At 39.0% G+C, this 26,173-nt stretch overlaps 2 protein-coding genes across 6 annotated transcripts in view; one reads left to right on the forward strand and one right to left on the reverse strand.

Moving 5' to 3' along the window:
• The window catches only part of WDR53 (WD repeat domain 53), a 36,288-nt gene extending 27,091 nt beyond the window's left edge, over nt 1-9,197 (reverse strand). For 2 of the 5 annotated variants that reach the window (XM_034660135.1, XM_019796981.2), the window contains exons 1-3: nt 9,049-9,108; nt 4,669-4,761; nt 1,917-2,412 (exon numbers count right to left, since the gene is read on the reverse strand). In XM_034660135.1, coding sequence (XP_034516026.1) covers nt 1,917-2,396 — 480 coding nt within the window. In that variant the 5' untranslated portion in view covers nt 2,397-2,412; nt 4,669-4,761; nt 9,049-9,108. Of the gene's footprint in view, nt 1-1,916; nt 2,413-4,668; nt 4,762-9,009 lie in introns of all 5 variants that reach the window. The other 3 variants (XM_019796982.2, XM_002916755.4, XM_019796983.2) reach the window with 3 other exon arrangements.
• On the forward strand, nt 9,083-25,967 carry FBXO45 (F-box protein 45). Its single transcript, XM_034671078.1, has 4 exons — nt 9,083-9,317; nt 9,511-9,824; nt 16,935-17,291; nt 21,723-25,967. Exons 1-4 carry the CDS (start codon nt 9,083-9,085, stop codon nt 21,906-21,908), a joined length of 1,092 nt encoding a protein of 363 aa, XP_034526969.1. The 3' UTR covers nt 21,909-25,967.
• The last annotated feature ends 206 nt before the right edge of the window (nt 25,968-26,173 follow it).

Below are 26,173 nucleotides of genomic sequence, written 5' to 3' on the forward strand. Positions count from 1 at the left end.
GAGGCGAAATGATAAATTCTGGATGCCCATTTCTTATCTAATTTGAAAAGTATATAGGTCATTTTTGCACATTAAATTGTTTACTGCCATGCTCAGTAAGTTAATGAACCAGTGACTGACAACTGGTATAGCTTAAGGATGAAAGAATAACTAGTCAAAGAGACACTGTACAATCTGTCTACTTAAAACAGATATCCACCTGGATATGTTAGGTCTTTCTGCACAAGTAGGCAGGTCATCACCACGAGGGTAGAAAATGCAGGTTTGTTAAGGGCTTGGTCAAGACCCGGAGTGGAAAAGGAGTTTACAGGTCGTAGGATCACTGTGCACCCTAGGGTAGAATGATTCTCAATAGAGGAACTATAGATATTTTTGGTAAGACATTCTTTATTGTTTAGGGACTGTCCCAGTGCTGTAAGACATCTCCTGATTCTGCCTACTAAATACCAGTAGCTTGGGGGAGGGTAATGCCAGTCATTATGAAAACAACAACAACCAGCTTCATTTATTTCTAACTTATAAGGGGATGCAGAGGGTAAAGAAGGGAGTGGTAAATATTGCTGGCCAAAAAGGTAGAAAGACAAATCTTTGATGCTATTAATGGAATCAAAGAGTCTTGAAAGATACTGTACACAGTTAAGAATGTAGATTAAATGCCTAGAACAGTGCAGGGCACACAGGTCATTAATAAACAATGATTCTTTTTCTAGGAGTCACCTGTCCCCAGACCAAGAACTTTTTTGACTACATTACAGATGATATCCTGATTGACACTGCTGATGTCACAGAAAGAACATATAGGCTTTGCAGCCAGAGATACTGAAGTTTGGAATCTCAATTCAGGCAGCTATGCGGACACTTAATTTGAACCTAGTCTCATTTCTAAAAAAGAAATAGTAACTATCACGATGTGATTAGAGTGAAAACTAATATATGTAAAGCACTGGCCAGAACTAAGTACTCACCAAAGAGAAGCCATGATTATGCTCACTCCAGTGATATAAGATTTAAGAGGAAGTACATCTGCTATGGGACAGTTCAAGCTATCTAAAAGCTTTCTTTTATTAAACCAAGATCTGGGGGCGCCTGGATGGCTTAGTCAGTTAAGCATCTGCCTTTGACTTGGGTCATGAAAAGGGTCCTGGAATCGAGTCCCACGTTGGGCTCCCTGCTCGGCGGAAGCCTGCTTCTCCCTCTCCCCACTGCTCATGCGCTCTCTCTCGCCATTTCTCTCTCTCTCAAATAAATAAAATCTTAAGAAAAAAAAAACCACACACACAAAAATCTGCTTCCCTAGGACTTCTATTTAGACTAGCACATTCCACTTTTTCCTCTCATGAAAACCAAGAATTAAACACTCACATTTCCCCCACAAAATGGAGTTTCTAGATACATCTACTCTCCTGATGGGTTTCCTCTGAATTTGGTCTAATTTGTGATGTTCCTTTCAAAACTCATTGAATGCAGTGCTCTGATCTTGGTCACCAGTACACAATGCTTCAATTGATGTACCACAGAATTTTAAAGTAAAAACAAAAAATCCAGTCCCTCTTAAAACAAAACAAAACAAAAACAAAAACAAAAAACAGTTTGCAGACAGTGGGTGATAAAGTCTGCCTTTGGCATGCTCCTTTGTTTAAAAAGATATTTAGAATCAAATATTTGAATTCCCAGAGTTTATGACTCTTAAGCATAGAGAAAGGAAGGCTAAAGGATAAATGATTGCTTTGTGAATAAAACCTACTAGGCTTTGTCAGGTTAGCATTAAACATGCAGAAGTAAAGCTTATGATTCATACACAGAAAAGACATGTCAGTAGAGAACAGAATATGCAAAGATATATTTAGCCTGATCAGTAATTTGATCATTACCATACCCATTTAGAAATTATCCAAGTACTCTCTGCAAAGCATTACCTGCATATCCAGTCCACACGATACCAAGCTCTGAGGCCTCTGAGGTCGAAAAGCTACAGAGGAACAGATATTGGAATGTCTCTTCAGTGATCTGCTAACTTTCTTATTTTCCAAGTCTAGGATTTTGATTGCCCCGGAGTCATCAGCAGAAGCCAGCAGGTTTTCAGTTTCATTCAATGAGAGACAATTGATTTCTTCCTCATTCACATGAAAATGGTCCAAGGAACCTTTGAGGGACCTGACATCCAGTAAGCTAATGGTTTCTCCATGTGAGGCATACAGCTTGGTGGGGCAGGAGGGAGAGAATAAGACACTGGTAACATCATCGGCCCCTTGGAAGCGTGTATGTCCTAAAGGAGTCCCATCTTCACCCCAAGCCATGAGATCACCACCCTCTGCTCCAGAAGCCACTAGGCCTTCTTGACTTGCATTCAGGCAGAGAATAGGAGAAGAATGTCCACCAGTCCACTTGACGGCCATTATGGCCCAGGAGACTCTGTGAAGAAAGGGAAAAACTATAACCTCTCATTTAAGAACGTGATGGTAGCAGACAAATGCAATACGCAGTATTTCATTTAAATATTTTAAAAAGACATCTAAAAAAATTTGATTTAAAAAAAGACATTTGAAGATCAAGTCTACAAAAGCCTAGTTGGACACAGGACTGTGGGGCACCTGGCTGGCACATGCATAAATAGGCCTTCTTTGTCATCAGGCACCCAGGCAAACCTGGTCTTCCAGCGTTTGATATGAGGCCTACATAAGAATAAACATAGGGGTGCCTGGGTGGCTCAGTCGGTTAAGTGTCAGTCGGTTAAGGATCAGGTCATGATCCTGGGGTCCTGGGATCAAGCCCTGCATTGGGCTCCCTGGCCAGCAGAGCCTGCTTCTTCCTCTCCCTCTGCCCTCCTCCCCCCACTCTTGCTCTACCCCCTAAAATAAATAAAATCTTTAAAAAAAAAGAATAAACATTACATATTTAAATTAGGAAAAATACTTTTAAAAGAGAGCTGCTCAATCATCAGGTTATATCTTTTATCTGAATGTTTTAGAGAATGAGCTCTGGAGCTAGATTCTCTGGGTCTGAATAGCTTTACTACCTATTATTAGCTGGATGACTGGGCAAGTTACTGAACTTCTCTGTGATTCATTTTCCTTCTCTATAAAATGGGGGTGGTAATAATAATAGCACCATTTTATAGGCTCATAGAAAATTAAATAATATATGTAAAGCACATATAATAGTGCTTGGTACATATGAGTGTTCAAAAAATATTATCACGATCACTTTTCCTATTTTTTTTAAAAGATTTTTAAAAGTAATCTCTACACCCAATGTGGGGCTCAAACCCACAACTCTGAGATCAAGAGTCACACGCTCCATCGACTGAGCCAGTCAGATGCCCCTCACTTTTCCTATTTTTATTAGGCTGGTCAAAGCGGCATCACAGATCTGTCCCAGTGGTGCTCAAAGTATGGCCTCCAGACTGGCAGCATCACCTAAGAACTTAGAAATATAAATTGCCCAATACCACCCTAGACCAACTGAATCAGAAATGCTGGGGTTGGGGCCCAGCCATGTGTTTTAAGAAGCCCTCCGGGTGATGCGAATATATACTAAAATTGAGACTAGTACACCAATAATCATCCAGGGAAATGGTTAAAAATGTAGATCCTTGAAATATTACTCAGCCATCAAAAAGAACGATTTCACAACATTTGCAGCAACATGGACGGGACTGGGGGAGATAATGCTAAGTGAAATAAGTCAAGCAGAGAAAGACATTATCATATGGTTTCACTCATTTATGGAACATAAGAAATAGCAGGGAGATTGGTAGGAGAAGAAAGGGAAAAATGAAGGGGGGGTAAACAAAAGGGGGAATGAACCATGAGAGACTATGGACTCTGAGAAACAAACTGAGGGCTTCAGAGGGGAGGGGAGTGGGGGATTGGGATAGGCAGGTGATGGGTATTAAGGAGGGCACGTATTACATGGTGCACTGGGTGTTATACACAAGTAACGAATCATGGAACATTACATCAAAAACTAGGGATGTACTGTATGGTGACTAACATAACATAATAAAAAATTATTATAAAAAAAATGTAGATCCTTGGGTTTTACCGCCAGAGACTAATTCAGTACATTATTTAGCTTTATTCTCAACACAACCCTTCCATTTAGTATTATTCCATTTTAAAGTTAATAAAACTTGAGTTTCAAAAATGTTAAATAATTTGGTCAAAGTCATCTGGCCCTTAGGACTTGTACATGGGATCCAATACAAAGGGATCCCAAACTTTTAAATAATGAAGACCGTTTTCCAACAATTCCACCTGATGATAGTTTTTAACTTGTTAGTATTCTCTGAAAATACAGAAAATAACCAAAAGCCACGAATAATTCATTACTGCTTTTAAATGTACTTATGTATTTTTATTATTTTTTAAAGTTTATTTTATTTATCTCTACAAGAGATAAATCAAGAGTCACATGCTCTAACGACTGAGGCAGCCAGGGACCCCGTACTCACATATTTTTATAATTACATTATCACCCACTTACACTTAACAGTCACACTTATGTACAAAATTAGGTCCCTGATACACTAGGCATCTCAGATTTATACAATGAAATTGCCACAAAATACTACCCAGCCTCAACTGCCTGTTACATAAAGCAAAAAAGGAAATAAGGGCAATTTATATAATTCTAAACGTTCAGAAAAAAGGAAGCAAACAAACCTACCTGAACAAATTTAATGTTTCATTTCACAAGCCAAGGGAGAATTTCTCCAGTAAGAAACTGTCATAGTTGACTTCATATTTTCAGATATGATACCTGAATTCAATCCAATAGTACAGATAAATTTCCTAATATTGTTTTGAAAAATAATTTTAAATACTGGCAATCTGCCTAAAGTTTCTATTCCCGACACAAAGCTTATTTCCTCCCATTTTTAGGAACTCACACATACACAGAATAACTAACCAGACTGCTAAAAAACCTCTAATCTTTCAGTAATCAAAGTAACGGGGGGGGGGGGACAGAAACATGGTCACAAAATCACATACAGCAATTTTCATAAAGATGACAAAATGGGAAGACAAAAAGATACTTTATTTCAGCAGAAGCACTGAATTAGAATACAGAGGAAACTAATTAGAGACTGAAACAAGTTTTAAAAGGAGAGGTTTGGAGAGGAAATGACTCAGAGAGAGGTAAAGACAGGGAACTCTGGTGGTTTGATTTTTGCTGACAAGTAATGAAATAATAGTTAAAAAAATTTTCTACCGTAAAAAAGACTTGCCAAATGTTCAAGATAAACCAAGAAAACAGGACACTTAGCATAATTTAAAATTAAAGGTATTAATTAGGGACTGCCATATGTGCTGACTACTGATTTGTCATTTAATACAGATAATATACTATCTTAAAATATGAAGCTTGTAGTAACCATTGAAAAGGCCACTTAAGTTAAAAATAATTTTGTTCAACTCTTCTTTAAAGATCTTATCACTTATTCCCTATGTTAGTTTTAGTTTTTCCACAGTGAATTAAGTGTAAAGTCCGAAGTCTGCCCTCTACAGCTTTAGGATTTTGTGTGCATAGAAGTTTTGGATCCTTGCTGGGATTTTATTTTTTTATTTTATTTATTTTTTATTTATTTTATTTTTTTTAAAGATTTTTATTTATTTATTCGACAGAGATAGAGACAGCCAGCGAGAGAGGGAACACGAGCAGGGGGAGTGGGAGAGGAAGAGCAGGCTCATAGCAGAAGAGCCTGATGTGGGGCTCGAGCCCATAACGCCGGGATCACGCCCTGAGCCAAAGGCAGACGCTCAACCGCTGTGCCACTCAGGCGCCCCCTTGCTGGGATTTTAGCTTTTTTTTTTTTTTTTAAGGTTTTATTTATTTATTTGACAGAGAGAGAGACAGCCAGCGAGAGAGGGAACACAAGCAGGGGGAGTGGGAGAGGAAGAAGCAGGCTCCCAGCGGAGGAGCCTGATGTGGGGCTGGATCCCAGAACGCCGGGATCCCACCCTGAGCGAAGTCAGATGCTTAAGGACTGCGTCACCCAGGCACCCCTGGGATTTTAGGTTTTATCTAAGACAAGAATGAGATAGGGTTTCTAGTACTTCTATTTCTTCATCACGTATCTACCCACAGGCAACCTAAGTGAATGCTGACTGGCAGACAAAGTTTTAGCAGGTTTTCTTCTGAATATAATTTTTTTTAATGGAAAAGATTAACTCCATTTTAAAGACGCATTTGGTTAAGCTCATCTTAAAGTGTGAGAAATTAGGCAACAAATGGATTTTGTACTTAAATGAATTATTATAGATAATAGCACTGTTCCCGTAAATTTTTCCATAGTGGAACCAGTAGTATATATTAATTTCACAAGAACAAGGTCAGCTCTACCTTAACCTCCTAAACATTAAACTTTTTTTTTTTTTTAAGATTTTATTTATTTATTTGACAGAGAGAGACAGCCAGCGAGAGAGAGAACACAAGCAGCAGGAGTGGGAGAGGAAGAAGCAGGCTCCCAGCAGAGGAGCCTGATGCAGGGCTCGATCCTAGAACGCTGGGATCATGCCCTGAGCCGAAGGCAGACGCTTAACGGCTGTGCCACCCAGGCGCCCCTAAACATTAAACTTCTAATCTCTACATCACATGGAAAATATTTACTGATCACCAACCTATTACCTTATCATGCAGACTATAAATCAGAGTCAACCAGAGTCCCCCCCATCACTTGTTTACTTAGTCTACAAAATTAAAATTGTTATTTTGTAAAACATACCCAAAGACCACCATCAAAAAGTATTAAACAACAGACTGCTGTGGTAGAAGGCAGTGGGGAAAAAATGTAATTAAATCTGGTTAAATGTAATTAAATCTTTCAGAAACGAGTTGTCAAGGCACTGTTCCTTGTTTTTCTCTTCCTGGGACTGGAAAGCCTACCAGAAATGGGTAAGTGCCATTATCTCCATATTCAGGTATCAGGTCAACAAGCTTCTCTTCTCATAGGTAATGTCTAAAGCACACCAATTAATCATATCCTATTGTGAATTACTCTAATTAGTAATAGATTTCTTTAACAGCTAATGAGATCATGGACTGAGCAGGGACAGGTGGGGTATCTTGGGAGCAGTTTTAGAAAGGGTGGAGGGCAAAGACGGAAGTTCTGAACAGTCAGAGGGCAAGATGGTACTAAATACAGGGGAGGGGCAAGGTCAGGAGGGTGATTTGTAGAAAGAAAAGGACCTAGTCATAAAGAAAATCTTTTCCAGGGCACCTGAGTGGCTCAGTCAGTTAAGCATCCAACTCTTCATCTCAGCTCAGGTCTTGATCTCCAGGTCACTGAGTTCAAGCTCCAAGTTGGGCTCCACACTTGGGTGTGGATACTACTTAAAAAAAAAACAAAAAACTTTTCCTATTTTGAAATTTTGCCTGGGCCACTTGAAGGGGTACTTTGCCACAAAGGCATCTCACTGACTGGACTAGATTAGCACCAGAATTATCTCATTAAATCTTTCCAACGCTCTACCTTACCTATACTTGACAGGATAAACACTGAAGTCTTTAATAACTGGTGATCTCTAAACCCTACTCCAGTTACACTTCCACGGGCTCACATGTCCTTTTCAAGTGTTTGTGCCTTTAAAGCTGTTGATTCTGCCTGGTTCTTTGCCCCCTTCTCAGATGGACCAACTCTACTTATCCTTGAAGATTTAAAAGAGGGGCCCTTGGGTGGCTAGTCATTTAAGCGAGATTCTTGATCTAAGCTCAGGTCTTGATCTCAGGGTGGTGAGTTCAAGCCTTGCACTGGGCTCCACACTGAACGTGAGGCCTACTTAAAAAAAAAAAAAAGAGAGAGAGAGAGATTTAGAAGAAATTTAAGTGCCTTTCCAGACAAAACTTGGACCTCCTTCCTTGGATATCCTATAGTTGAAAGCTGAAAAATGAATAATGAATACAACTCCCTAGCCTGAGATTACACTACCATTCAAATAATATAAGGTAATCACTATCACTACAGTAAGTATAAGTCAACTTTTTTTTTCATACGTTTGGGTTTTCCAAAGTTGGTCTTGATGTGGAGAAGCTGATTGCAACCAAAATGATTGAAGGGCTGTGGCATTAGCACTAATAAGGAAAGAATCTGGGTTACTAAGCTGGGAAGAAAAAAAAAACATCTGGGAAGAAGGGACTGGCAACTAATAATCAAACACCATTTAGCAGAGAGTAGAGAATGTAGTTGCTGTTCTTTTGTTTTTAATGGAGAACTAGAAATGTATTATACACGGCAGGGGAACTACTGGAAAGATTTCTTACTACATAAAGGCAAGACAGTGGAGTCGACTACTCAGGGAAATCTGTGAACCTTATAATAATTACCTCACAATTGTTTTGAGAATTATATAAAACCCGAGTAAAGGACCCCTACCACAGTGCCTTGTTCACATGATGGTTAGTATTTTCTCTCACTAAGCCTTCTTTAAAGGCTGTAAAAAACCTTTGGCCACCTAGGAAAATGCAGTATGACCAAATAATCCTTAAATTCTTTCTCTTCCAAGAAGCCATCTATAATTACAGCCTCCACATCATTTTCCCTATTGGAATGTCTAATTATGTAAAAACACTCTCCCTTGATCCGCCTACTAATTGGGTTAGTAGGAAACAGAGGGAAAGGCTACATTTTGTCCAAAAGAATGGAGCACTTAACCAGCAATTACACGGCACTTTCAGGCTATCCAAACATTTGAGCGGGGCGCGGGGCGTTCAAATGAAGACCTTACTTGCCGAATACACGCTAGGACACATGTTCTGATTAAGTACGACACTACCAATAAAGAACAAAAGGGTCTGACCAGGAGAAGACGACCTCAGCTGCCGAAGGTAAAAAAAGAAGATCCAATTTAAGCCGAAGGTGACGGAGCTAGGAATTGCCTAGCAAGGAGAGGGAAGTTTCATGCGTTAGGTTGGAGTCTGAAGCAGTGACCTGACACAGGGAAACCTCACAAGGAAAGGGGCCCAGGAAAGCAGACGCGAGACCACTAGATCAAAAAGAGGAAAAGGTACCGGAGGACAGTCACAAATCCACAAGCGCCAGCTTCATACCTGCGCTTCCCGCTTCCCTCCTCGGCGCCTCGTGATGACCTCACCCGTGGGCGCCCAATCCCATGTAGGGTTGGGCGAGGGGCGCCTCAGCCAAACAGTCACATCCGGGGCCGAAAGGAACCGCGAGCGAGCTGGGCGTGCGCCCTTGCTTCGTGCCCTTAACCAGTATGGCGCAGCTACGGGCGCGCCGCGGGGAGGCCGTGCGAGTCGGGCGGTTCCGACGCCCGCGCTGAGCCGGGGAGTGGGGGCGGGGGACGCCCGTGCGGCCGGTGCGTCTGCCCTCAGTGAGGCGGGGCGCGCGGCGGACGCCCCCGGGCAGGGGCGGGAGTGGTGGAGGGCCGGTGGTTGGTTGTGAAAGGGGCGGTGAGCGAGGTGCTCCGGTCTCAAGGCGAGGCTTGGCCTCCCCAGCAGAGACGGGGGGAAGCGGCGGCGGCAGCGGCGGCCCTAGGGCCGGCTGGTGAGGCGATGGCCGCCAGCCCCGGGGCCTGGGGCAGCCTCCGGCGGCGCTGGCTTGTAGCGGCGGCGGCGCGGTCGGCGGCTCGGGCTCCGGGTCCTCGGGAGCAGGGGGCCGGCTGCCCAGCCGGGTGCTGGAATTGGTGTTTTCCTACCTGGAGCTGTCCGAGCTGAGGAACTGCGCCCTGGTGTGCAAGCACTGGTACCGCTGCCTGCACGGTGATGAGAACAGCGAGGTGTGGCGGAGCCTTTGCGCCCGCAGCCTGGCAGAAGAGGCTCTGCGCACGGACATCCTCTGCAACCTGCCCAGCTACAAGGCCAAGGTGAGGGAGCCCCGGGCCACGCCGCTGCCCCCCAGTCCCGCTTCTCTGCGCCGCTCTCAATCTCAGTGCTTCTCATCTAAGCTCTGACTCAGACGCCTCGCCTCACCATCCCGCCTTTGCACGGCTGCAGTCAATACCTTACCTCACCTCCCCCCTCCATAAAGATTTCTTCTCTTTGAAGTTCGGCTTCTTAACCCACTCCACTTCCGTGATGCACTTTTTAAAGGACCAGATAATTTGCAATTCCTGGTTTCCATCGTTCATTCCACTTTCCACAGTCTTCTCCTATAAAGACAGCCCCCCCATTATTGTACTTTTAAATACTCTTATTCTATTTTTTATTAGATCATCCCAGCTGCCTTCACACCGGCTTAGTTTCTAAGATCTTTGCTTTCACCCCACGTTCACCTCACCTTTTCCAGGCTCTGATTTTTAACTGTTTTTCCCCTATTTTCTCCCAAGTTCTCTTTAATTCCCTCCATTATATTTCAGGCTTGTAAGGGAGTGTAGTGTGGTCCTAGAAATTCTGCTAACTTTCAAGATACAGGCTTTAATAGAACATCCCCTTCTTCCCCCATGGGCACTTCTTAACCGTCCTAATGCTGCCTTGTCCCACTATTACTGGCTACTTCCCTGCCAACTTTTTCATAGTTCCACCTTGATGGTGTGCCTCTTTTCCATTTGTCATCTGACGTGCTGATTCCGGTTTTGCTGCTTTTTTGCCTCCTAGATTCTTGGGCATATTCCTGCCTTCTTCATATACAAGTAAAAAATTCAAGTAACAGGTAATGGTAGGGCTGAGAAGATTCTCCACGCAATGTAAACAAAGGCCTGGAGCTTGAATTCAGTTGGATGGATAACAGCTATTCGGTATAGCAGTTATTGGGAGCATATATGAGAGAGGATGAAGTCTGCCCTAGAATGTGGTAAACATAAAAAAATACATTAATAACTGAAAAGGGTAGATACCCTAATTTGAAAAACTAGACTGCCAAGGAGGGGAGTCAGAGTAAGAAGTAATTTTTTTTTTTTTGCAAGTGAAATAGATGTAAAATTTATTCTTCTGTGATAAAGGAGGTTTTCGTTTAATACGGTAAGGAATATTGCCATTATATATGTCAATTACTAAATTTTCTAGTAAGTGAAGTAACATGTTAATTCACTAGGACAGTATTTGTACATGGTGGATGCTCTGTGGATACTAGTTGTAATTTATGTAGTAGAGCACAGAACATTGCAGTTTTGTCCTACTTTCCCTAAAAACAGGTAGGCTTCATACACTTTATTTAGTTTTTATTTTTTTATAAAGTTTATTATTTTTACTCGTTTTCAACTAAGACCTTTTTGTAATTGGTCTGTAATAGATACATTTACATGAGTGAAGATTCATATAACAATATGTGTTAGGTAATGTGTTCATGTGAGTCAACGTGCAAAAGAAGCAAAATACTATCAGCGAAATGTCTTCCTTTTGCCCTTGTATGCTAGCCACCCAGCTTAGTTTCCCTTCTTGGAGGCAACCTGTGTTACCTGTTTCTTTTGTATCCTTACAGAGATATTTTAGGTTTCTTAAGTTTTTAACACTTTATATGTCTTTCTACCACACCCGTGATAGGTATTGTAAATTTGTACTAATCACATGTTCATTCAGATGTTGCAGAACTTTTCTTGAATGTCTTGAGAATAAAAGGATTAATTCAGAAGAAGTCAGATAGCTTAGTAAGGAAGTCCTTAGTCAAGTAGAGAGGAAAAATGTATAGAAATAACTGACACAGGATGGAAATTGGTCCTATTAGAGATATTATGTTTAAATACAGTATATGCTGAAAGTATATATATTCACACACAGTAGAATTTCAGGGAAAGGAGAGATATACAAGTTTAGTGGAGGTTTGGAGAAGGTTTGAGGTTAGGATTATATTTGAGCTGAATTGTAAAGATAGGGAGGACTTGAACTTTTACTAAGAAGAAATACCCTGAGCGAATGCAAGACAAGAGGGAAAAAAAGGCTTTGTACAGCATATGTTTTTATTTTTAAAAATGTGAGTGCCAGGCACTGTGCTCAGTTTTGCAAATGCAATGGTGAATAAAAACAGACACAAAACTCTTATGGATGCCTTGCTTATGGAGCTTACAGTTTAGTGGGGGGGGAGATAGATACGAATCAAATAATCACACAGTTATAAAATTGCATCTGTGGTAGGTACTATGAAGGAGTACTCTGAATGTCAGTAACAGAGGATTTGACCTAGGTAGGGAGGTCAAGGAAGGCTTTCTCTGAGGATATAATGCATGAAGTGAAACCTGAACAGTAAGGCCAAGGGGAGAGAAAAAGAACCTTCCAGGAGGGAACTTGATGAGTATGAGGGATAGAAAACACATCAGTATGGCTGGGTCATAGAAAGCAAAGGTGAGACAGGTTTGAGAGAAGATGGAAAAGGTGAACGGAAGCCAAACTATAGGGAAGCCATTTTGAATTGTAAGCAAGGGGGGGTTAGGAGTGTGGGGATTGATGATGTGATTTTTTTTTTTTTTTGCATTTTTCAGAGGTTATTTCTGACTTCAGTATGGAGAACAGATTGGAAGAGGACCTTAGAAATATGGGTAGATCAGTTAGGAAGTGGGTAGTGTAGGAGATGGGGGAGAAATTTAGGAAAGATTTAGGAAGTAAAATCTACAGGACTTGGCAGTAGATTTGAAATAGGGGTGAGGGAGAGGGAGGTGCTAAGAATGACTCCTAGATATCTGGCTTATATAATTACAGGAATCACCTGGGCTAGATTTAGGAGGAATAGCAATGAGTTCAGTTTTGGTAAAGTAGAATTTACAGTGTTTTTGAGACATCTGAGAGATTTCAGATAGGCAGCTGTTACAGTTTAGAGCTTAGAGGAAAGGCTAAAGATATAAAAGTGTCTAGTGAGATTGAATTGAAGAAGTGGGGAATATGATTGTAAAGGTAAGTTGAAACTAGAAATATCATGGCTGTTCTTGGCTACAGGCTTCAGTGTATAGTTTGGGCTTTGTTCTACCATTGTAACCACAGAAGCTTGAGGAAAAGGGACAAATAAGGGCTGTGCTTTAGAAAAGCCATCCCATAAGATGAATTGGACAGAGTAGGGGTTGGTACCTATGCCAGAGGTACTTAAGACCTGAACAAATACAAATAGGAGAGGAGAGGATGGCTGGGAGAGCTATCGCAGAGAACAAGTTAACATAAGTGAACAGCTGACTGGGAGCGAATGAGGTGAAGAAGAGGAGTCAGATAGCATTTCCAGGGAGCCTGTGTAACCAAGAGGAGGATGGGAAGAGGCATGGAATAGCATAAAGCTGGAAAGCTGGAAAGTGGAGTTGCCAGTCTATTTAGGATTTGTCTTTTTAAAATTTCATATTTTACATGTCATCAAGGAACGCCAATTATTCCAGTCATGCTTAGCATCTAACTATAATATATTCTCTAACTTTCAGACCTAGATCCTAAAGTAGGTCTTAAAGTTGTTTGTTTGTTATAATGTAAAATTTAGGTTGTGCACAAGACTGTGAGACAGGAACTGTGGATTGTTTTTATTTATTAATTTGAGTATTTATTTTTCCATTTCACCTGAATTTTTCAGATGAAAAATTATCAAAAAATTATTGAAAAGATAAGGGCACTTAACACAATCACAATGTTAGTATCAATAAAGTATAAAGAAATTAACAGTAATTCCTTAATACAAACATTAGTGTTTCCTACTGTTTCATAAATGTCAAATGTTACATTTTTAATTTTCAGTTTATTTAATCAAGATCTATATAAGGTTCTCGTGGTAAACAGTTGATATATATCGTCTCTTAAGGCTATTTAGGCCGACAAATTCAACTTGCATCTCCCCTAACTCCCATTTCTGCACCTTATCTGTTGATGGAACCATTGTTTACCCTATAGTCCTCAGTCTGGACTTTGTAGATTTCATTCCCCTAGTGTTCCTTAACATACCCTTCTGTCCTAGACTGAGGGAAGCGTGATCAAGTTAGTAAGATTAGTGTTGTTCCTGTTCTTGTTCTTGTTGTTGTTTTTCAGTATGTTTTCTCCTAGAATCAAGTGGTTGAGTTGGATATAGACTTTTTTAAGGTTTGGTTTTTTGGGGTTTTTGTTTTTTAAAGATTTTTTTTTTATTTGTCAGAGAGAGGGAGCACACGCACAAGCAAGGGAAGTAGCAGAGGGAGAGGCAGGCTCCCCGCTGAGGGAGCGTGATGTGGGACTCAATCCCAGGACCCTGGGATCATGACCTGAGCTGAAGGCAGATGCTTAACCGACTGAGCCACCCAGGCATCCTGGGTTGGATACAGACTTAAGTGTTGTTTGGTGCCAACTATAATGGATAAGAATTTAGGAGAGAGAAATCGGGGATTGAGTGGTCGTGGTTAGAATACCCTCATAGAGGGGCGCCTGGGTGGCTCAGTCGTTAAGCGTCTGCCTTCGGCTCAGGGCGTGATCCTGGCGTTCTAGGATCGAGCCCCACATCAGACTCCTCCACTGGGAACCTGCTTCTTCCTCTCCCTCTCCCACTCCCCCTGCTTGTGTTCCCTCTCTCGCTGGCTGTTTCTCTCTCTGTCAAATAAATAAATAAAATCTTAAAAAAAAAATACCTTCATAGAGCTGACAAGACTAGATCTGGTTGTAGAGGATATAGGATATGTTGGAGGAGGAAAGCAGGTGTATTAAAGACAGGGACAACAACATGAAGTTAGAAAGAGAAGTAAGAGGAACCAGATCTGGAAGGCTTTGAAAGCCAGGAAGAATAATTCACAGTTGATATGGTAGTTAATATGGGACCATCAAAGGTTATTGAACTGAGATGAAATGTAATAAAGGTGCTCTTTTAGAAGATAGGTCTGGAAAGAATTTAGGTAGAGAGTTAAAGACAGTTCTGGAGAGTTTTAGGGGGCAGAAGTAGGATAGTCACCGGAAAAGAGTACAGCAGAGAAAGATCAGTCCAGAGTAATAGGAAGAAGTAAAAGTTTGAAGAAGAGGCTGGCAACAGTGTCTTTGTGACAGAAGAAGGATAGAGAAAAAGCAATTGGTATTTATAAGAATTGGGGAATAGGCATAGGTAAGTAATAGTTAAATGTTTTATAATGAGAATTTTATAAAGTATTTTATATTTTAGTTGTTAAACCCTCTTGAGTCTTTTAATACTAAATATTTTGGGGACATTTTACTCCCCCATTTAATCTTATGGTCTGATTTTTTCTGTGCTTAAAAGTGTGTTATAATAGGAACAGATAGGAAAAAATTTAGAAGTACTTAGTATTACAGCCTCCAAAGTGAAGCAGGGGTTTTGTTTTTTTGTCTCTGCCCTGCAGTGCAACATTGAAGCAGTGAGGTACTAGCTAATAGTAACTGAACACTGGGTGAAGGGATACCTGACTTCTCTTTGGGATTCTTGCTCTAACTAGCTGTTGATTTTAGGTCTGTGTCCTCATCCCTGTGTTGCACTAGGTCCCTCTGAGCCCTTTCTAAGGCTGAAATCTATGATTCTGGAGTTGGTGGCTCAGGTTATCTAAAGCAATAGGACCCAGCCTTTGGCTGCTTTGAGGTAGTTTGAATAAAATAAAGAAGGGATTTTCAGAAAACATACAAATCAAACACTTTATTTTTCTCCCTCCCCCAAATCAAAAATTTAAATTATTAAAGCATGAGAAATGTTTACTATTTGTACAGAGTAGAAATTTTCATACTGTATTTTGGAAGCTTAAGAAACTGATTAGTGAAGGTCAACTAATCTGTCCTATCAGTGGTGGCTGCTCTTAATGACTATCTCTTTATAAATTCTAGTGTTTGAAATTAGATGCTATTTATGGGGTTATTTGATTTGGTAAGATGAGAGTGGTGCTCTCTCAATGTATGAGTAATAACTAGCAAGGAAGCTGAGGATCTAAGATAGTTTGTGGTTATTAAAATTTTTTCATAAACTTTAGAACTTCGATGACTAAGTTCTCTATTAAAATATTTTTATGGAGGCGCCTGGGTGGCACAGCGGTTAAGCATCTGCCTTTGGCTCAGGGCGTGATCCTGGCATTATGGGATGGAGCCCCACATCAGGCTCCTCTGCTATGAGCCTGCTTCTTCCTCTCCCACTCCCCCTGCTTGTGTTCCCTCTCTCACTGGCTGTCTCTATCTCTGTCAAATAAATAAATAAAATCTTTAAAAAAAAATATTTTTATGACAGCATTGCCAACATGAAAACTATACATCCCTTAACTTTTTGATATAAAAATACTAAATATAAACAAGAGTAGAGAAAATAAGGAATCTCCCAAACCTGTCACCAAGCTTTACCAGTGATTAATTCATGGATAGTCTAGTTTCATGTTTACCCCACTCACTTTCCTACTCCAGCCCTGGATATTTCAAAGCAATTCTGAGATATTGTCATCCATAAACATTTCAGTATTATCTCTAAAATACAAGGATTCTTGTGTATATCTTTTGATATTTTAAGAAATTGATTTAGAGAAATTATACTATAGTTCGGAATTTTGATCAATAATGAAACAATGTGACTTAAACAAATATATATGTATCACTTCATTGTTTAAAAACATGGAACTTAGGGGCGCCTGGGTGGCACAGCGGTTAAGCGTCTGCCTTCGGCTCAGGGCGTGATCCCGGCCTTATGGGATCGAGCCCCACATCAGGCTCCTCTGCTATGAGCCTGCTTCTTCCTCTCCCACTCCCCCTGCTTGTGTTCCCTCTCTCGCTGGCTGTCTCTATCTCTGTCGAATAAATAAATAAATAATCTTAAAAAAAAACAAAAACAAAAACATGGAGCTTAAAGTCCTAAAGTTTGGGTAATATTTTTTTTTTTTTTGGAGAGAGAAAGAGCACACATGAGTAGGGGTGGGGGGTGGGGAGAGAGAGAATCTAAGCAGGCTCCACCTCCAGCATGGAGCCCAACCCAGGGCTCAGTCTCCCCGACCCTGAGATCAAGAGTTGGATGACCCTGGGATCAAGAATTGGACGTTTAACCAGCTGAGCCATCCAGGTGCCCCTAAAGTTTGGGTATTTTTTTAATGTTTAAGAAAAATCAAATTTCTATTTCTTTGGTCTGTTTTTCATCTTTTCAGGTACGTGCTTTCCAACATGCCTTCAGCACTAATGACTGCTCCAGGAATGTCTACATTAAGAAAAATGGCTTTACTTTACATCGAAACCCCATTGCTCAGAGTACTGATGGTGCAAGGACCAAGATTGGTTTCAGTGAGGGCCGCCATGCATGGGAAGTGTGGTGGGAAGGCCCTCTGGGCACTGTGGCAGTGATTGGAATTGCCACAAAACGGGCCCCCATGCAGTGTCAAGGTTATGTGGCATTACTGGGTAGTGATGACCAGAGCTGGGGCTGGAATCTAGTGGACAATAATCTACTACATAATGGAGAAGTCAATGGCAGTTTTCCACAATGCAACAATGCACCAAAATATCAGGTGAGAAACTGGGTACTTTCTCATTTGTGGGCCTTTGTCAAATCATGCCTTGATTTGTTTTAAATATACAAAATTTTATATAGCAGCTTTATATGTCTTTTTTGTAATTTATTTATTTATTTATATTTATTTATTTATTTTTAAGATTTTATTTATTTATTTGACAGAGATAGAGACAGCCAGTGAGAGAGGGAACACAAGCAGGGGGAGTGGGAGAGGAAGAAGCAGGCTCATAGTGGAGGAGCCTGACGTGGGGCTCGATCCCATAACGCTGGGATCATGCCCTGAGCCGGAAGGCAGATGCTTAACCGCTGTGCCACCCAGGCGCCCCTCGTAATTTAAAAATAAATAGTGTAACTGACCTTTCTTTGCTACTCTGATAATCTTTTAGTATTTCCATATTTGTTTCCTGATACATATTTGAACTTGAGCAATCTGTCTTTGCTCTAAATTGGGAGTTGGCAAACTTTTTTCTGTACAGGGTGGATAGTAAATATTTCAGGCCTCGTGGTCCATGTGGTCTCTGTCACAGCTATTCAATTCTGTTGTACAAAAGCAGCCATAGATGATATGTAAATGAGCGTAAGTGTGTTCCCGTAAAACCTTATTTATGGTCTGCAGGCAAGATTTGGCCCAACGACCATAGTTTCCCCACTCGTGCTCTAGATTGTCATCTTTCCTATGTCATGACACGTCCAAATGTACTTTTTTGGACTTCTTACTCCCACAAATGCACACACACATGAGCACACATATCCTCTGCTATTCATTAATCTGTGGATTCAAAGCCTCTGGAGGTATCCATGATTTCTATAAGACAGGTAAATTGAGGCAACCTACTGCATTTTTTATTTCTTTTCATCTTAGCTTTATGCCATACTTGGGGTCAAAATTACATTTCCTATTTGTAAAAGCCATATGATTACCATAGAGTCAGCTGACTTTAAAACACAATAATCTGATAAGAAATTGGAAGTTTTGGGGTGCCTCGGTGGTGCAGTCGTTAAGCGCCTGCCTTCGTCTCAGGGCGTGATCCCGGCATTATGGGATCGAGCCCCACATTAGGCTCCTCCGCTATGAGCCTGCTTCTTCCTCTCCCACTCCCCCTGCTTGTGTTCCCTCTCTTGCTGGCTGTCTATCTCTGTCAAATAAATAAATAAAATCTTAAAAAAAAAATTGGAAGTTTTAAGGAATTACAGACTTAAAGACAAGGAATATTATTAAAGTCATTTCATAATTATAAAAGAGTTAATCAGGGAGGGAGATATAACAATTGTGTAAACATATATGCACCTAATAACAGAGCTCCAAAACACATGAAGCAGAAACTTACAGAACTGAAAGAAGGAATAGATAAATTAGCAAATATAGTTGGAGAAATCAGTACTCTTTGTTTTTAAGTCTATTTTGTCTGATGGTAATATAGCAACTTCAACTTTCTTACGCTTAGTATTGCAAGGTATCTCTTTTTCTCCATTCTTTTATTTTCAATCTGTCTTTGTGTTTAAAATGGTTCTCCTAGAGGACATATAATTGGGTCTTTTTATCAATCTCATAATCTCTGCCTTTTATTTGAGTGTTTAACCCATTTACATTTAATGTAGTTGTTGGAACTGCTTGATGTTGTCATTGTCTTTCTGTTGCTGAAGCCATGTTCTTGTTTAAAAAAATCTTTTTTCTCTTGGGGCGCCTGGGTGGCACAGTTGTTAAGCGGCTGCCTTCTGCTCAGGGCGTGATCCCCGCGTTCTGGGATCGAGCCCCACATCAGGCTCCTCCACTAGGAGCCTGCTTCTTCCTCTCTCACTCCCCCTGCTTGTGTTCCCTCTCTCGCTGGCTGTTTCTCTCTGTCAAATAAATAAATAAAATCTTTAAAAAAAAAATCTTTTTTCTCTTTGTTTTTTGGATCAGATAATTTCTCTTACTCCAAGTTCATAGATTCTTTCTTCTTACCATATCAATTCTTCTATTAAGCGAGGCTAGTGAATTTTGGTTATTGTACTCTTCAGCTCTAAAATTTTCATTTGATTCTTTTTTGTAGTTTCTATTTCTCTATTGAGAATCTCTGTCCATTCATCAATTTAGATTTTGCTTTAATTCTTTGCACATATAATAACTATTTTGAAGTCTTTGCCAAATCTGACAGGTAGGCCTACTTGGAATCAGTTTTTATTGACTGCTTTTTTCCCCCCAGAGTATGAGTTGCACTTTTCTGTTTCTTTTCATATTCAGTCATTTATGAATTGAAAATTGGAAATTATAGATAATACTTAGTAGTATGACTGGGATGTTTTGTTTTTAAAAATCACTTTGTTTTTCTGAAAAGTGTTGATGTTCTAGTGGGCAGTTAAGTTGCCTGGATTCTTCAGACTATAAACTCTGTCTCCCCCATGGTGTACAGCAGCTAGATCTTTGTTCAGTTTTTTTTTTTGGGGGGGGTGTGGTTTGGCTTCTAGCTGCTACTTTTCCAGACTGATTCTGTGGGGATTTTCCCTGTGTCTGTGTAAGACAGTGATCACACAATGATTTGGGCAGGTTATTCTCGGATTTGGGGGCTCATCCTCTTCAGGGTTCCATTGCTTATAAAGTTCCTCCTCTAAAGTTTCCAGTTGCTCTGCCATCTCCCAAGTTTTGCCCTCTGACACCTAAAGCTAATAAGACTTCTGCTTTCTGCTCCCTGTGCTATAGGCATGCTGTACGCTCAATCAAAGGTGAAGCAAACTTGCAGATTTCACTAGGAGTGGTTCAGTCATCTTAGTTTCCATCTTCTGTAAAATAGGGATAAATATTAGGATAGATGGGAGAATTAAATGAGATAATACAAATAAACCACCAAATGAATACCCAGCAAAATAATAACTTTTCATTTTTATTGTTTGTTTGTTTTGTTGGTGGCAACAGTGGTGATGGTGATTAGGATGTTCTTAGGTCCATAAAATGGGGTGAGAGTTAATCTATGATTTGGGCAAAGGAAAAAAGAAGCAGATGTTTGTAGTTGTCTGTGACAGGAAATACAATGAAGGAAAGTAACAATAACAACAGGAGTTAACATAATTGGGAAATATTAAATTCTGATTTTTGATTGCAGATGTTAGGACTTTCTGCCCCCAGGTATATAGATGAAACAACCTTTTGTAGATGCAAATTATAAAAATAAAACATCCTTATTTGTCTGCTTACTTTTCCATGGGGGAAAATAGCCAGATATATAGTGCTTCTGCTTTAGTTTAACAGTGTTGCTGTTTTTATAATAAACAGGTGTTTCAGAGGAGTGGCCCATAAAATGACTAATAAGCTAATACTGCATCTTTAAAATCTATAGTCAGATTTGGCTCTTCATGATTATATAAATTCCACAGTGTATGTAAAACTGCTTTGTAAACTTTAAAGATTATCTAAGTGTTTTCTATTATAGTAACTTTTTTTTTTTTTTTAAAGATTTTATTTATTTATTTGACAGAGATAGAGACAGCCAGTGAGAGAGGGAACACGCAGGGGGAGTGGGAGAGGAAGAAGCAGGCCCATAGCAGAAGAGCCTGACGTGGGACTCGATCCCATAACGCCGGGATCACGCCCTGAGCCGAAGGCAGACGCTTAACCGCTGTGCCACCCAGGCGCCCCTATTATAGTAACTTTTTATTGCGATAAGAAAAAAAATCCCACAACATTAATTATTGTTTTAACTGTTTGTAAGTGTACAATACAGTGGCATTAATACACTCAAAATGTGTGTATCCGTCACCACTATCTATACCTAAGAGTTTTTCATCTTCCCCAACACAACTTCTGTGCTCATTAAACAATTAATTTTCCATCTCTCGCTTCCTCCAGCCCCTGGTAACGTCTATTCCATTTTCTGACTCTACAATTTGAATATTGCAGGGGTCTGTTATATAAGTGGAATCGTACAGTATTTATCTTTTTTGTCTGGCTTATTTCACTTAGCATAATGTTTTCAAGGATCATCCATGTTGTAGCATATATCAAAATTACACTTCTTTTATGGCTGGATAATACTCTGTTGTAATATAATAATTTAAAAAGGTTGTTTATGTTTAGCTAGCTTTTTTTTTTTTTTTTTGGTAAAATATACCAAGTTACAGATTTTAGTAGTCAACTCCTTAAGAAAAGCCTTTAAACGAAGAGTAAATAAAATCTGGGAACTGTTCAGGGGGAACATTTAAATTTTTGCTATTAAATGTAGATCCCATCTTAAAAAAAAAAATTATCAAAACAAGTATTTGTGATGAAGTTGATGTATGTTGTTTCTTCTAGATGTTTCTCCCTGACCAGAAAACGTCTCTGAGCATTTTTCTAGATAACTTTTAGGATATATATTCTTTAATATTTTTAACTTGATGATTTGTATCTTATTTCTTCTAGCTATGCCCTTGGTGAGTTTCCTTCTAACCATCTTTTGTTGTCTGTTTGCAGATAGGAGAAAGAATTCGCGTCATCTTGGACATGGAAGATAAGACTTTAGCTTTTGAACGTGGATATGAGTTCCTGGGGGTTGCCTTTAGAGGACTTCCAAAGGTCTGCTTATACCCAGCAGTTTCTGCTGTATATGGCAACACAGAAGTGACTTTGGTTTACCTTGGAAAACCTTTGGATGGATGACAGTGGCTTTCTTGGGATGGAAGACAGAATGGAGGAGATATCTGCTTGTGGAAAGTAGAATCATGAAGTGACAGTGTCATACATGCATGCCCAAGAAACATCCTGAAAAACACATGAAATTGTTAACTGGAGAAGCAACTCTACGCAGAGATTATCTTAGTGTTTCCTCTTTGTACTGGGCCAGAAAAATCCTCAGGGTTGCAGTTGGTTGAGTGGGCAGTTGACATATGCATGTTGCAACAGATTTTGTCTCTAAGTTAGCAATGTGTCATTTCCAACTTTTAAGGTGAGATTTTAGAGATGCTATAAAAGGGATAAGATAAGGAGATAGCAAGATTTTTAAGTAGCGTGTTTGTGAAGAAAGACTGATCCTGTTTTACAACTGCCTGTTTTTTCTCCAGACCCTTTTTTCCAGCCAGCTTGACTATTAGAAAAGTATGAAACTGGTTGGGTTTTATTTAATATTTTTAATATATTGAGAAGCATGGTCTGCCTGGACTGCACTTCTCTAACAGTGAGATGTAAAATTGTGCAGCTATTTTAAAAGTTGTATATATAAGTGTGTAAAAAAAACTGTAAAAAAAAACAGCAACAGGACAAAGGGGCTGCTTTGTTCTAGTTAAGTTTCTTAAAAACCACTACATGGTACAAAATTAGAATAACATTTAGGGAAAATTAGGTAACTACAAAGAAGAGGATTTTAAGAGGAGATGTGTTGTATTGGCTTATTTTTGCATTAATTTGGTTTACAGTTTCCATAGCTATTACGGTCTGGTATTTTTTCTTTTAACAATCAAAATTATTGTAAAGACCCCTCAGTCTCCTGGTTTAAGATTGAGGGAAGGCAAATATATTTCTAATCATACATATGTCAGTAGTAGTAATAATAATGTGCATCTTACAGTATCTGGTTTTATTTTTTGGCCTTTTGAGAAAGTGTCTCATAACAATACAGAACATTGCCATTTGCTCTTACAGGCCTCAAATATGAAAGCTGTTAGTCACAGACCTTAGGAAGAGAATTAATGGTTCTTTTATTTTATAACTTTATAATGCTATAGATACTATAATTTTTTTTTTTATATTGTTTACATCGTGGCAACAAATCCAAACCTCAAACTCTTTGTTGGGGTTATCAAGAAAATGTTTACTCACCCATCTGATTTTTTTTTTTTTTTCTTTTTACTCACCCATCTGAAACAGTGCCAACCTGAACCCAGGTTAAGAATGTTCTTAATCTCATTATAGATAATTGCCCCCATGGGACTTGAAATAAAATACCTTGTGCTGAAAACTTCAGGTTGGCAATATTTTGAAGGTTTCCTTGTAGAAGAGCTTGACATTAATTCTTATTCTGAGTTTTTGACAAATGAATCTGATTTCACTAATACTTTTGAATTAATAATCTAACATACCTGAGCTGAGATTTTCTTTTGTTGTAAGAGAAACAAACATCATCTTTCTGTATGAAAGTATAAATGTATGGTTTCAGATACATCTTCGTGATAAGAATTGACTTGAGGCAGGTGGTTCTTTGCTTTTCGGCTTATTGCTGTGTGTAATTTTGTTTTAAATCTAATCAAATTAGGAACAGTAAGCAGCTGGCTGGGGTTCTTGGGTTGTTCCTTGAGAGTTAAGATTATCAATACTCTTACAAAACAGGGTATTTCAGTCATGAACAAATTTATTTTTGCCACCTGACAGGTTTACAAATATTTAGTGCGTATTTGGTATGTTGCATAAAGGTGAAATCTGTTAAAGATCCTTCTCAATATCCATGTCAAGAAGAAACCTCCTGGAAACCATATTTAATAGTACAGAGTGAAATTATATGTTAAATGTGTTAGAGAATATAGCTGCTACAGAAATTGATTTTTCTTGGTGTAGAACAACTCAATTTAGCAAAGTTTAGAATTTGAAGAAAAGAACTGGTTCAGGATGAAGGTTGATAAATGACAAAATAATAAAGTCCCCTATGTGCTTGCTTTTTTTTTCAGGGTGTGATATAGCCAATTCCAAGAGCTTTTGCCGAGAGTTTTGTTTATAACTTCTGTTTTGTCTTATTAGGGTAATATTCATTTGTAACAACGTTTTGAAGGTGCTGAATGGAAAACAGAAACACATGGTTATTGCACATTGAACCTAGACTCAAGTAATTACCTAAATATTTAACAACAAGCCATTCTTATCTCAAAGACTTAAATTCTCTAATATGCTCATTGCAGATTTTATAAAATCGAGGTTCATGTTTAGAATGAGCATCAGGGGAATGAAGAGCCTTCATTTATAAACTGATAAATTATTTTATTATTGGAGACCAATAGTAGTTGTACAGAGAATATTAAACTGTTACAATGTTCAAGGAGAAGGAATCTCTTTCATTGGTGCTGAGAGAGCATTCAGGTAGAAGACAGTTGCACCTGAAGGTTAAGTATAAATCGTCTAGACCTGTGGTTCTCGAACTTAGCTGTGCTTTGGAGTCATGTGCAGTTTGAAAAATATTTATGCTTGTGTCCCATATCCTAAAATTCTGATGTTGGTCTGGGATATAACATGATCATAAGGATATTTTTAAACTTCCTAGGTGATTTCAATATGCTGCTAAGGTTGAGTTTTAAATTCACCTTAAGTTTTCTCATCTGCAAAATTAAAAAAAAAAATCCTTGCTCCCTCCCTTCACTACCTCATAAGCATATTGAGGGTAAAGGAGAAAATAATGGGAAAGTACTTGTATGATGGATAAAATGTGCTACTGAAAGGCAAAGTAGTATTGGTTGTATTTCAACTAAAACTATGATCAGGAAAGAAAAATGTGTAATTGAATTTATTTTGTTGACTTTGGAAACTGGGAGCATTCTCTTTGGTTCTTAACTTTAGCAAAGCATGCAGATGTGTAAACAGACAATACTATTATTCGTACTATGGTCTTTCTGTCATACTTGAGATAGGCTGTTTTAATTATCTGGTTCTACACAGGAAAGAAATATTGAGGCTTAAAGTCTGTAATGGCCAATGGCTCATAATTCATTAAAACTTTTCGTACAAGGAGTTCTGTGGTTAATATATTATTTCATAGATACCATTATTTTTTTCATTATCTGACTTGAATGTTAAGCCATTTATTTCATCTTCATTCTTATGCAAGTTTAGGTATAGATTTTATAAAGCACCGAAAGCAAGTAGGTTTTGCCTAGTTGAATACTTAAGTCATGGCTCAGTGATTAGGCATCTTCTGCCTTTCAGATATGATTTGACCTGGGAAAGAGAGTTGCAAAAATAGCAGCCCTAAACCATATAATAGGTATTACAATTAAATTTAAGTCCCCAAACTGCTGTTTATATAGACTATAATACTAATATTTTTTGATCTTTTTAAAAAAAACAGTTTTGAAGAACTAGAAATGTAAAGAGTTTTAAAGATTACTTTCTGGAAATCAACACCATCATCATCAGGACCCCTCTGAAACCCTCCTGGAAGAAACAGTCCATAACCAATCCAAATACTCCCCTCATAAAGCATTCCTAATTTCTCTTGCTGAATGTAATCTTTTCTTCCTTGAAATTTCCCTATTTTTATATTTATACTTAACTCATGCTATATTACTTTATACCTTGTATAAATTTATTTTATATTTATTATTTGTTGGTGTCTTATCTCCTCTAAACATCTTAGAACAGGATCTCTGATGGACTCATCTTTATGCCCACATCATCTAAGCCCAGTAGGCAAGTGCTCACATACTTGCTAAAGGAACAGAGAAAGAATTATGTAGGCCGACTAAAGCTGCTCTGAGGTTACAGACTATAACAAAAGATAAATAAGAAAGAAATTCTGTATCCTGTTGAAGGGAAGCACGAAGGAAAGGGATATAAATCTGAGGCTAACAAGGAAGAAATGACTGTGAATGCATTTTAGCCATTCCCCGTTATCCTTAAATATTGATAAACTGATTTAGTTTTTGGTGTAGATTTCATATTTGTTTAGAATTAAAATTAGAATTCTGTATTTTGATTTTTTTTGAAATTCTGTCGTTTTGCTTTAGTTTCCTAATAAAAAGTTAAAACATTAACCACCTGTGATTGCTTACATTTAAAACAACTTTTTTATTTATTGGTCGGAAAGGAAAACTGGGGTAGTTTAGTAGCCCGTTTGGTGATGGAATTTAGGTGTAAATTGCATGTATTTAATAACGGAATCCACATTTCCCGTGTTTCAAATGGAAGGTGAACAGGGAATAGTAATTCACTAGGATCCTGTTCTGTCT

This window comes from Ailuropoda melanoleuca, chromosome 1 (genome assembly GCF_002007445.2).
Source record: "Ailuropoda melanoleuca isolate Jingjing chromosome 1, ASM200744v2, whole genome shotgun sequence".
Classification (NCBI taxonomy): Eukaryota; Metazoa; Chordata; class Mammalia; order Carnivora; family Ursidae; genus Ailuropoda; species Ailuropoda melanoleuca.

Bases quoted from the DNA above. Each gene is read 5' to 3' on its own strand.
- FBXO45 (XM_034671078.1), top strand. From the start codon at position 9,083: ATGACCTCACCCGTGGGCGCCCAATCCCATGTAGGGTTGGGCGAGGGG. The intron at 9,318-9,510 runs GTGCGTCTGCCC...CCGGCTGGTGAG, and splicing joins GGGGGACGCCCGTGCGGCCG to GCGATGGCCGCCAGCCCCGG. The intron at 17,292-21,722 runs GTGAGAAACTGG...GTCTGTTTGCAG, and splicing joins ACAATGCACCAAAATATCAG to ATAGGAGAAAGAATTCGCGT.